Source organism: Sceloporus occidentalis, unplaced genomic scaffold (genome assembly GCF_023333645.1).
Source record: "Sceloporus occidentalis isolate IW3139 unplaced genomic scaffold, rSceOcc1.0.p SCAF_1, whole genome shotgun sequence".
Lineage (NCBI taxonomy): Eukaryota > Metazoa > Chordata > Lepidosauria > Squamata > Phrynosomatidae > Sceloporus > Sceloporus occidentalis.
The window spans coordinates 119661558-119682214 of NW_028316981.1; the positions used below are offsets into that span (position 1 = coordinate 119661558).

The 20657-nt window shown below is 44.6% G+C and overlaps 1 protein-coding gene across 1 annotated transcript; it reads right to left on the minus strand.

Moving 5' to 3' along the window:
- Positions 1 to 247: 247 nt before the first annotated feature.
- EPHX3 (epoxide hydrolase 3) lies at positions 248 to 10818 on the minus strand. The gene is made up of 7 exons (XM_089533452.1): positions 9746 to 10818; positions 9065 to 9150; positions 7169 to 7344; positions 6736 to 6864; positions 6177 to 6280; positions 5272 to 5420; positions 248 to 5025 (listed from the first exon to the last, which is right to left on the minus strand). The coding sequence occupies exons 1-7, from the start codon at positions 9986 to 9988 to the stop codon at positions 4788 to 4790; spliced, it is 1125 nt and encodes a 374-aa protein (XP_089389578.1). The 5' UTR covers positions 9989 to 10818; the 3' UTR covers positions 248 to 4787.
- Between the last annotated feature and the right edge of the window lie 9839 nt (positions 10819 to 20657).

The following is a 20657-nucleotide window of genomic DNA, read 5'->3' on the forward strand; positions in this document are numbered from 1 at the left end:
AAAAAACCTTTGGTCAGTCATACAGGTTGTGAAACATGTCAAACAGAGAAAGAAAGAAAGAAAGAAAGAAAGAAAGAAAGAGAGAGAGAGAGAGAGAGTGAGCAGAGAGCAGGAGAGAAAAAGTACAGTGGGCCCTAGTTATCTGCTGGGGTTTAGTTCCAGCCCCCCCCCCCCCGTGGATACCAAAATTCATGGATGCACAAGTTCCATTAAATACAATATCATAACGAAATGGTGTCCTTTTTATAAAATGGGAAAAACAAGGTTTGCTTCTGGAATTTATATTATTTTTGAATATTTTCAAGCAATGGATGGTTTAATCCACAAATAAAAAAATCTGAGTGCAAAGGACCAACTGTACAAAGCTGTGTGGAGAAGACAAGCAACCACTCGCCAAATCCTAATGTGGATAAATGTACAATAACACCACAAATCCACCAGTTATACCTTTATTGGACCAAATACATGTTACAAGTTCTCAGAGTTCCACTGGCTTCTTCACCAGGCAAAGGAGGGGGGGGGGGGCTGGAAATTAAAACGATGTTAGTTCCAACTAACATCTTGAGAAAATGTAGGCTTGGGACTGACATCATCACTCCGATAGCTTGCCACATGTAATTTGTGCATTTTGTTTAATCCAATAAAGATATCACTGTTTTTGTGGATTTTGGATGCTATTGTATTTTGCTGCAAGGCCAACATGGCTACCCCTAGATATGTTATGTGGATAAAGGCTTCCCTTAAAAGCAGCAGCAATCTGCTAATCGCGGTCTTTATGTGGCTTCTAGGTATGTATCATGTAAATTCCAAAGAAAATAATGCTTTCTATGACCCATACTTTTAGGAAGACAGCTTCATGGAGATAATAGTCATAGGGATCCTTGCAGGCTGTCTTGTCTGACCACACACTTGCTTCAGGAAATCTAGAACTAGAGGATTCCCAACAGATGATAGCACTAGGGAAGGATGGATGTAAAAACCCTTAACTTCCATTTCTGCAGGCGTAAACACTTTTCTCTACAGCCTCCTCAGTCTACTTTGAATTGTTCTGCAATTACAATATTCAAATTATATGGCCTTGCAGTCAAATGTATAATTTCTTCTGTTACCAGTAAATTGCATTTTTTGTGGGAAACAGTGACTTGCAAGGAGTCCCTGAGAAAGGGTGAGAGTTAGTTTGATGTGGTAGTGGTAATGTTGGACTGGCAAACAGGAGATCAACATTGAAGCTCCCACTGAGCCAGGAAGTTCACAGTGACTTTGCACCATTCAATCATTCTCTCAGCATGGCCTACCTTACAGAGCTGTTGTGAGATGAAGTGGAAAGGATGAGAGCTACATACACTACATTAAAGTCATTGGAAGAAAGACAGGATATAAACTAAACACAATGACCAGTAAGGGTTGGGTTAAGTAAGAGTGATGATGAAAGATCAACTGAAAGCCTACCCTGAATGCCATGATAGTTTCCGATACAGATACCTGGGTCATATCCAGCCATTTGGATTGTGATATGAGCAGGGACTGTACCAAACAGAGGCAAGGATGGGAGGTGTGATATAGCCAACTGCCTGTCATGCATTTAATCCAGTTTCCTTAATTTCCAAGTGTGAGAATAGAGTTGCCTTAATCATTACATATCAGTAGCCATCCTCATGAGACCTTCCTCATTAGAAATGTGCAGAGACTTCACAAAGATTCCTACCTTTGTAATGTTGATATGTCATGATGAAGGTTGAAGCCAGTGCAAGGGACCATTCTTTTACCAATTTTGTGTTTGATTAAGCTAATACCAAAAAGCTGTTCCTGAGAAAGGCTGGAAGAAGAACATGGCATGATAACAGATACAACTGTTTGAATGGTGGTTTTGGTGGAGTAGGTAACTAACATTGCATTCAACTATCTCAAAGGAAGTATTGTAAATACACAAGCGGTTTGTAATTGAAGATGTGAGGACAACTGAATACACTAGTATCCCTCCTTGCCCCCCATTGCCTTTTCAAGCAGATGGATGGACAAGGAACTGCAAGCAAGCTGGACCAGTCTAGGATGCCCAGAAAGAGTAGGTCACTGAGGGAGAAAACTGCATAATTGCCTCAATTCTTATAGGAAGATCTAAGTCCTAGATTCTAGGGTATGAATTTTTGAAGAATTTGCTATCTTCCCTTTGGACTTAGTGTGGGGGTGTCTGAGTTAAGGCAGAAACGAGGAAGCTGTGATCTTTCAGAAGTGGTTATAATACAACTCCTGTCATCTCTCATCCTTAGTTGTGCTGGTGCAACATCATCTGATTGTGTGTGCATGCCTTCAAGTCACTGTTGATTTATCACAAGCCCATCAATTTAATAGGATTTTATTTCCTTCCTCTAAAATATAGCCTACAGAACCTGGTCTCCCATTCAAATACTAAGCAGTGTTAACCCAATTTAGCATCTAAGATCAGATGAGAGCTGTTGCTTTTATCTGTTCCTTATTTCAACGCAAGGCATAGAAGGGCATATTTTTCCCCAAAAAAGGCAAGGTGGAGGCCTGAAGAAAATAATAAAACCAAGGCAGAATGGAGACTTTAACTTTCAGAGTACAGGTACATAGTAGAAGTTGAGGACTCCAACAATGTTGTGCCCACATCATTAGGGAGGTTTCCTGGCTTGGGTGATAGTGTAGGCAAGTTTTGTGTTCTTTTGTATAGCCAGCCTATTGTAAATAGTATAATTAAATTTATTTGGTTTTGTGTTTCAGATATTATGTACGACTTTGTATTAGGCTCCATGTTGGATTTTCAAGGAGCATTCCTATAAATTTGGTTTTGCAACCTTTGCACAGTGTCTTTCCCATATTCACTTGATTTTTGCTGAGATGCCTTTTTTTAACATCTAGCTTGTACTAGATAGAACATGCTTCCATGCATAAAATCGCCTAACCAGAAAATCTTTTGCAACATCACCCCCTGGTGGCATTGCAAGGGCAAAAGAATCTGGCTGAAAAGCAAGTAAGAAAGCATAGCATGCATTTAGTTACTTCTGATAAGGAAAATGAGTGTATTGGTATGTTTCCCCCCATCTCCATTTAGACCATAGTAAACCCTCTGTATCCCCATTTTTGTTTTTTTGTTTTGTTTTGTTTTTTGCATGGATTCAAGCATCCAAGGTTTGAAAATGTTGTTAAAAACAATAATTTCCCAAAAGCAAACCTTCATTTTGCCGTCTTATATAAGGAACACTATTTTACTGTGCCATTGTATTTAATGGGATTTGAGCATCCGTGGATTTTGTCTTATTGCACAGGGGATCCTGGAGGCAAACCCCAGCAGATGCCAAGGGCCTACTGTACATCTGCCTTGTTGTGTGCCTTCATGTCATTTCAAACTTGTGGTGACCCTAAGAAAACTTTATCCTAGGATTTTCTCAGCAGGACTTGTTCAGAGAAAGTTTGGCACTGCCTTCCTCTGAGGCTAAAAGACTATGACTTGCTCAAGGTCACCCTGTGGGGTTCCATGGTGGAGTGAGAATTTGTACCCTGGTCTTCCAGTTTCCTAATCCCACACTAAAACACTACACCATGATGGCTCAACATTTGCCTTAAAAAGAGGAAAAAAATATATGCCATCATCCACAGACGAATCGTACAAAAAACTAGCATAACTGACATTTTGCTCTGGTGCCACATCTATGCCTGACCAGAACAGATCAATGAGAATTAACTTGCAAAGTGGGCTTCTATTTAATTGCTTCCTCAGCTATAATAATGCAGTCTTTCACTTATTCTTGAACATACCTATATACAAGTATACTTCAGTGAACAAAGTAGTTGTGTTTGCGGGCATTACTTCTTTAACAGAAAATGTAGTACCAGAAGCAGAAATAACACTGAAATACTAAGGCTAGGTTCCTAAACCCCCCAAAGAAAAGTTCAACATACTTGAGCAAACTTCAGTTAAATGGGTTTGTTATGTTAACATGAAGGTTTTTGTTCTCATCTGAATTATTAGATGGCCACCAAGGGTCCATGTACACATTGAGAGTTTCCCTGTGTTTAAACAAGTGTGCTAAACTTGATTGCTGTGATTGTGGAAAGAAACGTTACATGGCCTTCTATTCAGCGTTAAAATTTGGTCTGCTACTCTGCAAATCCATTCTCCCTACTCTAGTCTGGTTCCCTATGCAATTTCCCTGAGAAGCCTTTGTTCCATCTCTTAGTGCATATCTGGAGACCATTCTCAAGAGGGCAACACTGCATTCTCTGCCAAGTTCAGAATTCAGCCAGTGGAAAGATCGGGTCTGACACACAGGTTTCAATCACAATAAAAATTCCATTTCAACATGACCCAAACCAGCAGGTTCTTCCCCATGGACCTGTGCAGCACAGTTTGCAAAGGCAGCAATTTGTCTCCAAAAAGGAATGTGAGGAATCCTGTTTGCACAGGATTTGGCTCTGTTAAGACATACAAAACAGAAGGAAAGATTTTCAAGTCTTAATGCCTGCCACCAAAGGGGAAATGAGTCAGAAGGCCTCAGGTAAAATGGAATTATTTGTGGTTCCAAAGTGTGACATGTCTCTTAAAAAGCTGGATGCTGGTCAGGTACTCTCCACTGAAATGCAAGAAAATGTGGACTTGCATCAAAACCAGTTAGCAACATGGCAGGTGGGGTCCAAGAAGGCACAGAAACACTTCACAGAACAGGGGGGGGGGGGGGGAGGGCCAGCTCTCCAGAGTCAGGCTGAGTTGCTACTGTTGTTGTAAGTTTCTGCATGTCAAGTAGTAGGGATGTCCACAGTGCACTGAGCAGCTACTTCTTTTCTTCACCAGCTCCTTTCTCCAGAAGGAAAGACCATATCAACTTACTGACTTCTTCAGGATTATCCTCAGGTAGCCAGTGACTGGCTCCAGGAATAAGCTGCACCTGGACACTGTTCCGTACATTCTGTTTCATTAGTTCAGCAAATCCTGGTTCCAGAAATCCATCGTTCTCTCCCCAGATCAGTAGGGTAGGCATCAAAATATCCTTGCACTTCGGAGGCGCCCAGCTGTATGGATAGACACACATTTGCACGTCTTACCACTTGCCAGGAGTCTCATGCACGATTCATACTTACTCACTCCTGAAAATCTGCACCCTCTCCTGCCAGACAGTTGTTCCCTCACTGCAGGAAAGGCCTGAAAGTACCAATACTTCCAGCTGTAACAACCCCAAGAGAGAAATAGCACCCATAAACAGAGCACCCCAACAGCACCCATAAACAGAGAAAAATGGAGAGGATTTGGATTCTCACGTCCACATGTTCCTGTAGTAATTCAGGGGTGGTGTTAAGCCGCCAGGCTGTGAGATACTATATAGATAAACATCCATTTTTTCTTCTGTCAAATAGTGAGCTGGATTCTGGATTCCCTTCTTCTTGCTGGTGAAAAGCTGCTTTATATACTGTAGAAATAAGACACAGCACCATGTGGATCCACACTGGATGTACATCTCAGCCTGCAAATAGGCAAGAAACATGTGGCCCTCCAGATGTTGAACTATCACACCCCTCGTTAGTGGAATTGCTGGCTAGGGCAGATCTGAGTTGCAGTCTAATAAATATCTGGAAGAATTCATGTTCCCCAGATCTGCTGTATATTCTAACTTCAGGGAGCCAGAGAGATCTCATTCCACTTCTGTTTAGTTTTTTTTAAATGTATTAACCGAAATCTTCATGCACAACATATTCAACAGCCTAGCTTGCCCCTCCCAAAGGACCATCCAGTGAATCTCTCCCACCCTTTTCAGTTCCTGATGGGTAAAATAAAAAATGCTGAAACAAAGAGCAGAGGTGAAACGAGAAGATTTTGAATGTTATAACCCAAGGCAGATTGTTCAGTTCGTCATTATAGAGCAGAAAGCAGCCTGGAACAAAGATTTGGAGAAGCCTGTGTAAAAATGAATACACAGTCGCCACAGAAAAATTAAATAGCCAAAACTTGGTTGAGTTACTTTTTTGGACTATAATTCCAATGGCCATGCTACGGAGGGAGGGGGAGAAGTCCACAAAAATAATGTTTCCCAAGTTCTAGAAATATCCACACTTAACAAAAGACACACATCAGGAAAGGTTGGGGGGGGGAGGTCTACATAAGCTTAAATTCCCAATACGGCAGACCATGAACTGACAGCCCCACCCCAAACGTTTTCCCCACTCACAAGGAAGTCATCCAAGGACAGCAGGAACTCTGGTAGTTTTGGGAGCTGATACAGGAACATGTATTCAGATTTCAGGAGCTGGCTCAGATGCTGGAACATATATTCTGCCACAGTCAAGGGAAAACATAAGTTATGGCAAGCTGGCATTACCCCGTTACACACCACCAGATCCAGGAGACTCAGTCTTGGGGGACCATCCCTGAGGCACCAGGCAGAAACATTTCTCTTTTCCTAGACTTTTCAGAATCTTAGCATATTTAACTTAGAGTTGTTTAATATTTACTATCTGTTTCATGGATGAGCATATTGCTCTCCAGATATTGGTGGACTCAAACTCCCATCAATCCTAGCCACTATAGCCAGTGGCAATGGTTGTCTGTTGGCTTCATTCTATTAATTATCACTGTTGTCATTTTTATCTAGCGTAGTGAAAGTGGATCATCAGTTGTCAAGAGTTAGACTCCTCAATCTTTTACCTAGTCCTGGCCTTCAGTCAGAAGATGCCAAAAGTTGACATAACCATTGTGAGCACTAAAATGCAAGATAGCAGTAGTCATACCTGTTAGAACATGTGACTGAACCCCATTCATGACAACCAGCTTCTCCACCATGTTAGGGTATGTGGCAGCAAATTCAACAGCAATGCAACCACCCCAATCATGCCCTATCAGAATGCACTTGGCAGTTACTAAAGAACAAAAAAACACAAAAGGTATCAAGACAAGTACTTATGTGTGGCATACTGCAAACATACTACAGCATTTCTCAAACATATACATCTACTCATTCACTGCAAACCCAGTAACTATAAATTCAGTGCTTAACCCAACTATATTCATTCTAGCACTGACAACCACCAAGAATTTCTATAACGACCAGTATATTAGCCTCCTCCCCCCTTCTCTGATTATGAGCCACTCTGAGACCCTTTAGGGCTGAAGGGCTGGGTATAAATACAATAAATAAATAAATAAATAAATATCCCTTCTCACCATCCTTTTGACTGGATCCCAGGGCTTCAACAATGCTTCGTACATCTTCCAGCAAAACATCCCTCTGATAGTGTTCAGTATCAACAGGTGCATCAGAAAAGCCATAGCCCTTAAAATCGATGGCTACCACCTTGAATGTTTGCTTAAATTCCTGCAATTGATGGTGCCATGTAAACCTGTTTTAATACATTTAAATTATAAAGGGATAAATACAGAGAAGGGCTTTCAGAGCTTCATCATCACTTGCTTCACTCTTCTCTTCTCCACAGTCCAACATCATCTTAACATAACATCCCTCCTTCTACATTTATCTTTCAGTGAATGAAACTATAATTTTGTTGGGCTAACCACCATCTTGCTTTGCATTCCATTTAAAACATAGGTTATGTCCTAGAGCAGTGGTTGTCAACTTTTGGTCCTCCACATGTTTTGGACTTCAGCTCCCAGAAGCCCCAGCCAACTTGGCTAACAGCCAGGAATCCAAATCATTTGGAGGACCAAAGGTTGGTAACCACTGTCCTAGAATATAGAGCCAAATATGACTTGGAACCAGTCTGTCTGAAAGACTGTTCTCCCATATAAGTCTGCCTGGGCTTGAGAGCTGCAACAGAGCTCCCTTTCTTTCCACTTTCTGAGGTATGTTTGGTGCAAATACAAGAGATAGCATTGACCATGGAACTCTCTTCTGAGAGTTAGCTTAATCCATTGGTTCTCAAACTTTTTACCTTTGTGACCCCCTTTACATCTACATGCAGATGCCACTCCCCTCCCATACTCGACATGGTATATGGGAAAAAATTGTTTGTTCAGTGTGTGTATTTTTGCTCAGACATTTAAGTATATCCATATTTTAACAGTTTATAAGGAAATACCTCTCCTCTTTCAAGCAGAGGCTTCAAGCGCCCTCCTTGCCTTTCTCTTTGCTTTCAGAACAGAAAAAGTTTGGGAGGAACAGGAGGAAGGATCAGGGCCTCCAAGTCTCACAGCTAATCACAGTTCAGAGAGACTGTGAGGGGGTGCTGAGGGGGATCAGAAAGTATAAAAAGCAGGCATGTGTATCTGAGTAGATTCAGACAGAGTGAGAACAGTTGTCATTTGAGACCTGACAGCTGGAAGTGTCAGTTGGAATAGTAGGAAGTGAATGTTGTCTAAATGGATTGAAGGGGAAAAGTCTGACATAACTCAGGTTGAATATTGTTATAGGTTTGGAACTAATACTGGAACTTGTTAAAGCTTTCACTTTTCTACACAATATAATTGTTGTTGTTGTGTGCCTTCAAGTCATTTCTCGGAAATCAATTCACAAATTATTATTACTATTACCCCTAAGAGGCTCAGGCGGCCCACAGGCAAGGTGGAAATGCCCTTCACACACCCTAGAGGGAATTTTGGAGTGGGAAAAATGATAATTCTTGATCCCTGGAGGGGCACTGGGAGCTACAAATATGGCCACACTTTGCCCACCTCAGCATAGACCTTTTAAATGGTTTAAAATATTTTAATAATTTAATTTGTATTTCAATATGTATAAATGGTTTATTTTTACAGGAACCTTTTAAAATTATGTTGGAAGTGTGGGAGAAAGGCAGAATACCAATCAAACAAACAAAATTTAACTCTTTCATGTTTTTTCTATACTAAAGCCCTAATTCTGTGGACTGTCAATCATTTTCCTTTTGCATTCCACTCAGTGTATGACAGCTACTAAGTTTATGTTGTATAATTATAATATGAAGATGCACTAATAACTCACTGTGGATCACGAGCACTAGATACCATGTAACTGACTCACACAGACACATCACCTGTCACTGCTTACATGAACAACATCTGGGCAAACCAGTATCGGTTCCAGTCATTCTCTTCCCTATGTCCATATATCTGTTCAACACTTACCAGTTCTGGGGAAATCCGTGCAAGAAAAGCATTAGTCGTGCGCCTTCCTGGCCAGCGATGACATAGTGGAGACGCAGCCCTGAGTGCTTGAATTTCCAGAAACAGAGAAATAGAACAGTTACTCACAGATGGTGGCCAAGGCACCTTTCCCTTGAAGAAGGAGTGCATCTCATTGATAATATACATGTTTTGTTTGCAATGGGCCTTAAGTTTAATCCCCAGCACCTCCAAATTAGAAGCATCAGGTAGTGGAGTAGCTGGGAAAATCTCTGTTCCTGCTCTAGAGCAGTGAGAGCTCTGCTCTAGAGCAGAGGGAAATTTAGTCCTCCAGATGTTTGCAACATCAGCTACCAAAAGTCCCAGCCAGTATAACCAATGCTCAGGGAGTCTAGGAGCTGAAGTCCAAAACACTGGATAACTAGAGTTTTGAGATCTACTGCTCAAGAGAGTTGCTGACCATCTGGGTAAACAATACTGGGCAAGATGGCCTAATAATTTGACCTAGATTAGGTGGCTTTTTAGGCATTCCCTAACCTTTCAAATGTGCCTAGATCACATGAAAGGCAGCCCAGCTTGTTCAGCCCTCATCCAAGATCTTGCCTTCACTTCTTGTTTCAGTGGCAGCCCCTAAAGATGATGGTTCTTTGTAGGAACCATCCCTGTTCCATCTCATGTATTTACCTTGAGAGTCAGATAGCGGTGCTCCCCATAAGCGGTGCTGGTGAGGCAGCTGGGCGGTGTCTCCCGCTGCTTCTTCTGAAAAACCTGCCGAGGACCCCTGGTCAGCAGTAGCCATAGCACCCAAGAAAGGTTGAAAGCTGCAGCAAGGCAAGCACCACTGTAGACGGCCATCCAGCCCACAACCTTTGAGACCTTCAGCATCAGGCGAGTAGGCACCAATAAGGAGCGATAGAGGGACATCATGTTCTCCTACTACCCCAGGGCTGCAAAGGAAGGATATTGAGATCATTATTATTATTATTGTTATTGTTATTCCTCCTCCTGTCCCAGGACTGCAAGGGAAGGACACTGCTACTATTATTGTTGTTGTTGTTGTTATTACCACTCTCCTATCTCAGGGCGGCAAGGGAAGGATATTACTTTAATAACAATACTACTACTACTACTACTACTACTGTTTATTTCTTACCTTCCTCTCCCTCCGGATGAAGGCAGGGAACAACAATTACTAACAGACCCACCACATCAGCGATGGCACATCGATTTAAACAGACACATAAGATGCACCGTCGTTTAAGAATAAACCGCTAGAATGGCTTTAAGGCAGAGCAGGTGGAAGGAAGCAGGATCTGCCGAAAGGCGTCCCTTGATAACAACCCCTGGACCAGGGCAGGCTCCTGGCTCCTCCTTGCGGGGCTGGCCTCACCCTCCCTTTCCAGCAGCAAGGGTCAGAAAGGGAGGGGATGGGGTGGCCCCAGGGGCTGCAGGCGCCGGACATCAGCTGGGGATGTGTTGTTGTTGTTGTTGTTGTTGTTTATATCTCGCCCTTCTCCTCCCAAGACTGGGACTCGAGGAGGCTTACAACATTAAAAAGCACCATACAGTTAAAAACATACAAAAGCAATATGTCCAAACAGAATTAAATTACTACAACAATTAAAATGCCAAGTACTTTAAAAAGATTATTAACAAATATGTTGAAACGGTGGCGCGGCAGTTTTAAAGTTTTGGACCCCCCCCCCCCCCTCTGGGGACCAGGGTTCGAATCCTGGCTCAGGCATGGGGAAACCCTTGGGCGAGTCACACTCTCTCAGCCTCAGTGGCGGCGGCGGCGGCGAAGCCAGGGCGGGCGCAGCGGTGGAAAAGCAGAGCCGGGAAAAGAGGCTCCGGCTCTGACCCTTGACTCACCTCCAGCGGCTCCTGAGGAGGGAAGCCGAAGCCGCCTCCTCCAGCCCTTTAAAGGCGAAGAGCACGGGCCGCCCTCCCTCAGCGCCACCTCCCGCCAGGAATAATAGCAACGCTCTCTGGGGCCCTTTAAACGCTTTGGACTTCAACTCCCAGGAGCCCTAGTCAGCTTGGCCAAGCGCTGGGAACTCTGGGAGATGAAGTCCCAAAGTTCTGAGGGCGTAGCTGGAGACTGTCCCGCGCTGCACTCTTCTAGTGCTGCTATTCCACTGTTACTGCTCTGCCTGTCTCCTCTTGCATTCTGGGATTTGCAGTTTAAAGAGGGGGCATTTAGTATCCTCAGCCAGAGAGCTCTGAGGCCTCAATGAACTACAAAGCCCGAAATGCAGCAGGAAGCATCTAGAGCAGTTAATAGAGAATACAAGCACTCGAAGAGAGTAAGTAGTAGTGCGGGAATGTGTTGGGGCTCTCTAGCAAGGAGGGCGGGAGTGAGTGAGGGGAAAGGGAGGAGGAGGGGGAGGAAGACGGTGGGCCCCTCCCTTCCCTTCCCATAATGGCGGCGAGGGTTCGCACAATAGGAAGGTTTCACAACAAACACAGAAAGAATAGCATTGTAATGAACTGTATCACAACAATGTACCAAAGGAATAAAGTCACCTCTTTTAACATATTTACAGTGATCATATACTGTCTTTATACTGTAAAACACAGAATTCATGAATACAAAGTACTATAGTGAACTATATATCCCAAATGTAAAGAGATCTTGTAGCACCTTTGAGACTCACTGGAAATATAAGCTGGCAGCATGAGCTTTTGTAGACTTAGTCTTCTATCCTCAGATACTTTTGGAAAATAGACCTCAGTCTAGGAAAGCAACTTCTTTCTTTCAATGAGTTTGAAAGGTACTACAATATCTCTCTACAGACTGATTCCACAGACTAACAGGGCTATACCTTTGAATACTAATAATACTAATACTACTATTAATACTAATACAGTTGGCCCTTCTTATACACTGATTTTTATACACAGATTCAAGCATCCACGGTTTGAAAATGTTCAAAAAAAGTATAAATGTCAAATATCAAACCTTGATTTTCCATTTTTTTATAAGGGACACCATTTTGCTGTCATTATATTTAATGGGACTTGAGCATACATGGATTTTCTTATCCATGGGTGATCTTGGAACCAAACCCCAGCGTATAACAAGGGTCCACTGTAATATGCATCTGAGGAAGTAGACTTTAGTCTAGGGAAGCTCCTGCTGCCACCTTCTTTCCTTCAGTGAGTCTCAAAGGTGCTACAAGGTCTCTCTACAGACTGAGTCTACAGACTGACAGGGCTGTATCTTTGAGTTCTATATATCCCAAACTATGTCCATGTGCTTCCTGTGGACATAGTTGGGGAGGTTTAGGGTTGCCATATTCCAATCCAATTAATAATTTGCATTCTGGTTATGTAAATCCAACACATTAATCATTGCACGTTTTCTACCACAATGTTTCAACCTCAGTACCAGTACCAAGCTAAGAGCTCCATTTTGTTCCTTTCCCCCACCATTTGTGAGAAGAGAAGAAAGGGAAGAATAAAGTGGCAATGCTAGGCCTGTGCAGTAGTAAATGGAGCCTGCAGGGCAGGAAGAGGCTCCCGCCAGCGCCAGTCTTCTTGTATGGTTTCTTGCTTCATCGTCACTGGCAAATTTTAGCCTATACGTTGGCTTGTGAGGAAGGAGAAATCCAGGATTTACTGCTTCAACTGGACAAGTGGGCCAGGACATTTTTAGTCCCTTCAATCTGGAATTTTCTGTGACAACTAGGGACCATGAAAGTCCCTCCAATCTCCACTTACGGGGCAGTGGCCACTGTGATCAACTGGGATCTGTTCCCCTGTCAGTCAGGAATAGCTGACTACTATTGCCACTCCACCTTGCACAAGCAATTTCTGGCATGCGGGAATTGCATTAGGCATCCTACTTCTGCCTGTTGCAATGGAGATCAGTCATGGGAGATGTGACACTGCATACCAGGGAAATGGCAGTCATATGCTTCTCAGTCAACATGGGAACAGACTGCGTTGATCACAGCCACTGCTGCCCAGTCAGTGGGGACTGGGAGGAGCAGCTGTGATTTACTGTGTTCCACTGCAACTGCAGTGCTAACGTATACACCTACCCCATACAGGATTCCAGCCATTCCTTTTCAAAGCTTCAGTCCTATGACGTACTACTCAGAAGTAAACCCTAGTATCTTCAGGACAGCGTGTTTATATGAACCTAGACCTCAGGCTAACTAATTGGCTCCAAACCAGGCAAATGTGAGCTTCCTGGTGTCATTGGACTACAAACCCCACAATCCATTGCTATTTGGGTATGCTGACAAGGGCTGATGGAAGGTGTAGGCCAAAAATATTTGGAGGACAACAAGTCCACCATCCCTGCTGTAAACAGAACAGAAACCTGTTGTCGGGGGCCCTGAAGCTGAGATTGAGCACCCAAATTATTAATAAGCACCAACCTCTTGAAGCAAATGTTGCTAGTCCAGCTTTTGAAGACAGTAGTACAAGAAGTTGATTAGGAAAGGCAAGTCATGTCTGAATGTCTTTGCATTCAGAGTGATGTTCCAAAACAAAGAGCCAAAGGATTAGAATCAGGAAAGGCTGGTGAAAATAATTAGGTTGCTTACCTCCATATTTAGGATTCCTTGTGCCTCCCACTGTTGACCTGAGTAATAGGAAACGGGAGTCCATGCAGTTTGTTAGCTCTACTGCCATTATGAGCATTTATCTACTGTGACTGGCACTGACTCATGGAGCAATGGACCTTGAGCTAGACTCTTAAAATGTGCTACACTTCCCTATCAGACAATGTGTGTGCAGTGTTTGTCTCTTGGAAAAGAAGATCAATACACTACAGCTATGTGATGAGACTCTTCAAAACACCAGAGAACTTGAGGATTTCCTCAATAGAACAGAGGAAGAACTGATCCTACAGAACCCACAGGAAGAAACTGCCAATGAAAACGTATGGGCTACAACACTGAAGAAGCACCCTGGAGGGCAGTTACCATCAGGAGTAGACCATGCACAAGTGGTTTGGAACCACTACAATTAAGCAATCCCTTCATCTTCCTGAGGATAACAGTGGTGAAGAGACGCAAACAGGAGATCAGCAGCAAGAGACTCTGCATGCCAGGGAAGGAGCCAACCTAACTACCGGCTGCAGTAAGAAGAAAACAAAGGTGCTGGTGTTATGGGTTTAATTGCTCAGGGATATAGAGGGAACTGTATGCCAGCCAGACAAGATGAATTGGGAAGTGTGCTGTCTTCCTGGCACAACTGTCATCTTGGCCTCAGAGGGAGCGATCAGGCAGACCCAGCAACATCAGGGACTGCCTGAAGGAAGAGGCCCCTCCCTCCTCAACTGTCATCTCGGCCTCAGAGTGAGCCATCAGGCAGATCCAGCAACATCAGGGACTGCCTGAAGGACGAGACTTCTCCCTCCTTTAAATGTCACATTGTATTTTGTATTGTATTGCAATTTTTTACTGTACACCGCTATGAATATTGCGGAATAGCGGTCTATAAATAAAATGTATTATTTTTTAAAATGTGTATATCCAAGATAGCAACAACTAATCAAGAACACAGAGCAATACCCCTTTCTCCTGACTCATGTGGGCACCAATGACAATGGAAAAAACATCTTTGAGGAGATCATTTTGGACTATGAAGTCGTGGGCAAGAAAGTTCAGAATTTAGAGGCACAGGTGGTCTTCTTGTAAATTCTATCAGTGAAGGATAGAGGACCACACAAGGTCAGGAAAATACTGCAGGTGAATGACTGGCTACACAGATGGTGTTGACAGGAGAGGTTTGGATTCTAAGGCCATCGTCTCTAGCTCTTGCATGTGGAGAGGAAAGAATGTCTGTATTAATGTCAGGCAAGGCTACATCTTATCACCCTGTTTAATTTGTACCTTCAACATATCATGTGTAAAGCAGGATTAGACTCGTAGGAAAGAGGTGTGTAATTGGAAGAAGGAACATCAACAAGGTAAGATATGCAGGTGACACCATACTGTTAGCAAAAACTAGCAAAGACCTGGCACAATTACTCACAAAATTCAAGGAAGAAAGGGGAAAGGCTGGTTTACAGTTCAATATTAAGGGAGGGGGATGACTACAGATGATTTACATAATTTTAAAGCAGACAATTAATAAAATAGGTCAAGATTTTCCATACTTTGGTTCAGTCATTAATCAGAATAGAGACTGCAGTCAAGAAACTGGAAAATTAGGCCTTGGAAGGGGTTATTCTGGAGGAAGTAGACACAACCCTGAAGTGTCAAGATATATTTAATTTAATACTACAATTTTTAGTATTTAAGTTAGGATTGTCCATGCCGTGGTATTTCCAGTTTCTATGTATGGCTGTGGAAGCTGGGCAATGACAAAAACTGATAAGAAGAAAAACAACTAATTTGAAATGTGGTGCTGGAGAAGGGCTCTACAGATACCGTAGATTTCTAAAAAATACATGTAAATGGGTCCTAGAGCAAATGAAGCCTGGATTTCCCCTAAAAGCCAAGATGACTAAGGTGAGACTGTTGTACTTTGGCTATATCACAAGAAGACATAATTCACTAAAGACAATCATGCAGCAGGAAAAGAGGAAGACCCCATTCCAGATGGATAGAATCAATCAAGGAAGCCACAGCCCTAAGTCTGCAAGAGCTGAGCAGGACTGTTGGTAGGGTGAGTTGGAGGTCTCAGATTCACTGGGTGGCCCTAAATTGGCTTGATTGCCATTAACAACAACAGATGCATGGGCAAAACAGCCATACCTAGGAAAACATACCACAGTGCATCATGGGCAAAATCTCAAAAATAGAGAAGACAAGCATTCTTACTCACTGGCATTAGTCCTCATTGGGCTGCCCTTGCTCAATTTTTAATTTTCAAGCATGTCTTAAAACCTTGGGGTTTCACTATGTCTGCTCCTTTCTTGGGTATGCCATGTTACATTTTGGCTATGCGTAGATTCACACACAGAGAGAAATAATCTCTCTGGATATTCATAGCTCAAAGTCTGTGAGAGAAGGAAAATATGTGTGTGCTTGATTGAGATAAAGACTTCACAAACCCCCTCAGAACTGGAGCATCTGAGGATTGGGAAAAAGTTCAGAGAGGGACAAAATGCAGCCTGCTAGACATAGGCTTGCAACTGCAACTCCTATCAGCCCTAGCCATCATAGCTATGCACTCCCGTATTTTAAGAGAAATGCACCCTGTTCTGGAAATGGAGAAACAAAAGAAAGGGTGCCTAGTACAGCAGAATGGGTGCTGAAGGGACTAATAGTTGGAGAAACAGGACAATTAATGATTTGAAAAACACAGAGGACACCAGGAACTGAGGCAAGAAAATGTTAAGGAGAGGGGAAGCACTTGGGAAACTCCACAGTGTTTGTCAAGAGGAGCATATACAGGGTACATCACTGGAATGCAAAGTAAAATAAGAACACTGATAAAGGATGAGAGACAGGAAGACTAAGGGGGCAGCCAGGAAACGGACAGGTTGCTCACCTGTAACTGTGTTTCTTCGAGTGGTCATCTGCGAATTCACACAAATGGGTTTATTTCTGCGCATGCGCAGCAACTCGGAAACTTCTAGAATCTCTGGGCAGAAAGTCATGTAACTTTCTGCAGTCTTTTTGCAACTTTTTGGCGGTAGCCCCGCCCATCCCATATATAAGGCCCCTGGTGGCCCGCTCCTCTTTAGTTCCGAATGAGCCGCTAACAGCGCGGCCACAAGCGTTGTTAAATGAGCAGACACTGAGGGGAAGGATGGGTGGGTTTGTGTGAATTCGCAGATGACCACTCGAAGAAACACAGTTACAGGTGAGCAACCTGTCCTTCTTCTTCGTGGTCTCTGCGAATCACACAAATGGGTTTAGACTAGCGAGCTGTAGTCAATGGAGGAGGGAGTGTCAAGAATCAACAATGAAACAATCAACAATAAAGTATGTAAACCAAACAACTGTGTAATTTATTAACAGTGCAAAGGATTCAGTGCATGGCAGAGAGTAACACTGCCCTCCCAAAAGCTGCTTCATGCCTGGCCCTGGCGTCCAGCCTATAGTGCTTAATAAATGTCGATGGCTGGGACCAGACAGCAGCTTTGCATACCTCCTCGAGTGAGATCCCTGTCAAAAAGGCTGAGGATGCCGCTACCGCCCTTGTTGCGTGGGCTCTAACCCAGCCTGGTAAGGGCTTACCCGCCAATTCGTAGCAGAGGCAGATGATGTTGGACACCCATTTGGAAAACCTCTGCGGTGAAACCGGCAACCCTTTCTTGGCTTCGGAGTAACACACAAACAGTCTCTCCGAACGCCTGGAAGCAGATGTTCTGTCCAAATAGAACGCCAGTGCCCTGCGGACATCCAGGGCATGGAGCTGACTCTCAGAGTCTGTGGTCGGATTAGGAGCCAGAGTCGGCAAAACAATGTCCTGGTTCATGTGAAAAGCAGACGCCACCTTTGGCAAAAAAGTAATGTCTGTAAGGAGAACCACCTTGTCCTTGTGGAAACGGAGAAAGGGTTGGTCCATCCTAAGAGCACACAGTTCACCAGCCCGGCGGGCTGATGTGATAGCTACCAAAAAGGCTGTCTTCCAAGTTAGGAGTCTCAAGTCCGTGGTAGCTAGTGGTTCAAAGGGCTTAGAGACTAGTCGAGCCAGAACAGTGTCCAGACTCCACTGCGGCAGAGGGTCCAGGACCCGTGGGTGCAAGTTATTAAAACCCTTAAGGAACCTCTTTATGAGAGGGTCCCTAAATAAGGAGGGCTTGTCCCGAAACAAATAGTGGGAAGAGATGGCGGACAGGTAGCACTTAATAGAGCTCAATGAGAGACCTGCCCCAGTCAGTGTCATGAGGAAGTCCAGGACTACGGGGATGGAAACACGGGATGGTGGAATCTCCCTGGTTTGTAGGAAGGCAAGGAACTTGTCCCATTTGTACGCATAGGACCTCTGACTAGACGGTTTCTGAGCTGCCCTAATTATATCTTGTACGCCTGGCGGAAGCGAAGTCAGGATCGAATCCTCCATGCCACCAATGGGAGAGATTGCATCTCTGGATGGTGAACTTGTCCGTCATGGAGGGAAAGTAAGTCGGTCCGGTGCTCTAGGCGAAGATAATCTCGGGCCCGTTGTAGCAGAGGGGCAAACCATGGTTGTCTGGGCCACCACGGGGTGATCAGGATCGCATCCGTGGAGTCCATCGACATCTTTGCCAATACTCTGGTGATCAGTGGAAAGGGGGGGAACGCGTAAAGGAAGCGGTTCGTCCATTGAAATTGGAAGGTGTTTCCTAGAGAGCCGGGTGCACGAACCCGTGAGCAGTACTTGTTCAGTTGGGCATTGTTGGGGGAAGCGAATAGGTCCACCGTCAGTGTGCCCCACCGCTGAAAGAGGAAGGAGACTACCTCTGGGTGTAGCTTCCATTCGTGGCATGTCGTCTGGGATCTGATCAGTTGATCCGCTAGGTCGTTTTCGTCCCCTGGGAGATGGACGCACTGAAGCAGGATGCTGTGTTGAATACACCATTCCCAGATTCGAAGTGTGATGTCTAGGAGAGTCCTTGATCTCGTACCTCCCTGTTTGTTGAGGTAGTACATGGTTGTGGTGTTGTCTGTTAGGAGGAGTACCACCTTGTCGGAGAGTAGACTCTGAAAGGCCCTGAGCGCTTTTTCCACCGCCAGCATCTCCAATGCGTTGATGTGGAGACTTGATTCCCTGTGAGTCCATTTGTCCTTGACAGTCAGACCCATTGCGTGGGCTCCCCATCCTTGTAGGGATGCGTCCGTAGTCAGAGTTATCTCTGGCTGGGGCGGAGTGAAGGGCATACCGGAACAGACGTTGTCTGGTTGGAGCCACCATTTCAGGGAAGTTTGGACCTTTCTTGGGATGGTGAGAATCTTGTCCGGATGGTCCCTCACCGGATCGAAGGCGGATAGGAACCAAGATTGTACGGGTCTGAGGTGCAGTCTTGCCCAGGGTGTAACAAAGGTTGTGGAGGCTAAATGTCCCATTGCTACTTGCACCACATGGGCTGGTAGATGTCTGTACCGTAGGCAAGCTCGTATAGCGATTGCCAGAGTTTGAAATCTGGACCGTGGAAGGTAGGCTTTGGCTGACTCTGAGTCCAGTAGTGTTCCTACTGTCTGGATGGAGTCAAATGTGACTTTTTGAGGTTGACTCGAAGTACCAATGATGCCAGAAGGTTTTGGGCAAAGTCCATCTGGTGTTGGAGGGTCTCTCTTGACGGTGCAGTGAACAGCCAGTCGTCCAGGTAAGGGAAGACTACGATCCCCTGCTGGCGAAGATAAGTGACGACGGGGGCCATGCACTTCGTGAAGACCCTTGGCGCTGAAGACAAATCGAACAGAAGGACCTTGTACCGAAAGAAATCTGGTCCGACTGTGAAGGCGAGGAATCTGCGATGATTGTCTCGTATCGCAATATGAAAATAGGCGTCCTTCAGGTCGAGTGTGGCGAACCAGGAGTCTTTCTGCAAGAGTGGCAGAATAGAAGTGAGAGTTACCATCCTGAAGCGTTTGTAAACTATGAAGGAGTTTAGTGCACGCAAGTCCAAAATAGGTCTAAGTCCCTCAGGCTTTTTAGGGACAATAAAGTACTTAGAGAAGAAGCAGTATTGAGCCTGAGAAGGGTGTACAGGCTCGATAGCGCCCTTGTCCAAGAGAGAGCGCACTTCGTCGAGAAGGGTGTCCGAGGGGACGGTGGTAATGATAGCTCCGGTGGTAGGGAGCTCAGAAAACTCTAGGGCATAACCCCTTCGAACTATGTTGAGAGCCCAGGAGTCTGTTGTAATGGATGCCCAGGTGTTATAAAAGGGCTGTAAGCTATCAGCTGGAGAGATGACGAAGTGCGCAGAAAGGCTTCAGAATCTCTTTTTGCCCCTAGCGTCCTTCTTTTTATAACCTTCCTGGTAGTGGTTCTGAGGCTGCTGGCGACGGTCTTGCTGGGGGGGGAGACCTTGAACGCCCGCCTTGGTGAGTAGAGTCTTGGGACTGGAACTGCCGTTCGGGATGGTAGAAGCGCTGCTGGCCATGGTGGAACCAGCTCCATTGGCCACTGTAGCGTTGTTTGGCTGGTCTGGAGGTGGAGGCTGACATGCCATGTTTCTTGGCAGCTGTCTTCATCTTGTATCGGAAGCTCAGCTTTTCGTCTGTCTCTTTATTAAACAAGCCGGAGTTATCGAACGGCATGTCCTCTATGGCTGCTTTGGCCTGTGGGGTCAGGTCCGACAAGCGCAGCCAGGCATAACGGTGAAGAGCTACCGATCCGGAGAGGATCTTGGAAGAGCAATCAGTTGAGTGTCTAGCTGAAATTATCTGCTGACCTCCCACCGAATGGACCTCGTTCCGGATGGCAGACATGATCCTCTTCTTATCATCAGGAAGCTCACTGATGATTGGGTCCATCTTCTCCATAAGGAGTTGGACATATGCCCCCATACATGCTGCGTAGTTGGCGATTTTTATGTCCAGTGCAGCGGAGGCATAAAACTTTTTAGCTAAGCCGTCAATCTTCCTACTCTCCTTATCCATGGGGGATGAGGAGGGACGGGCGGCAAAGGAGGTTTGGGAGCCTTCCACAATGGCCGAATTGGGCTTAGGATGATTGAACAACCAAGATGGTCCCGAAG

Bases quoted from the DNA above. Each gene is read 5' to 3' on its own strand.
- EPHX3 (XM_089533452.1), bottom strand. From the start codon at position 9,988: ATGATGTCCCTCTATCGCTCCTTATTGGTGCCTACTCGCCTGATGCTG. The intron at 9,151-9,745 runs GTAAATACATGA...TGGAAATTCAAG, and splicing joins ACCGCTATCTGACTCTCAAG to CACTCAGGGCTGCGTCTCCA. The intron at 6,865-7,168 runs GTGAGAAGGGAT...TTTGTTCTTTAG, and splicing joins GGGATCCAGTCAAAAGGATG to TAACTGCCAAGTGCATTCTG.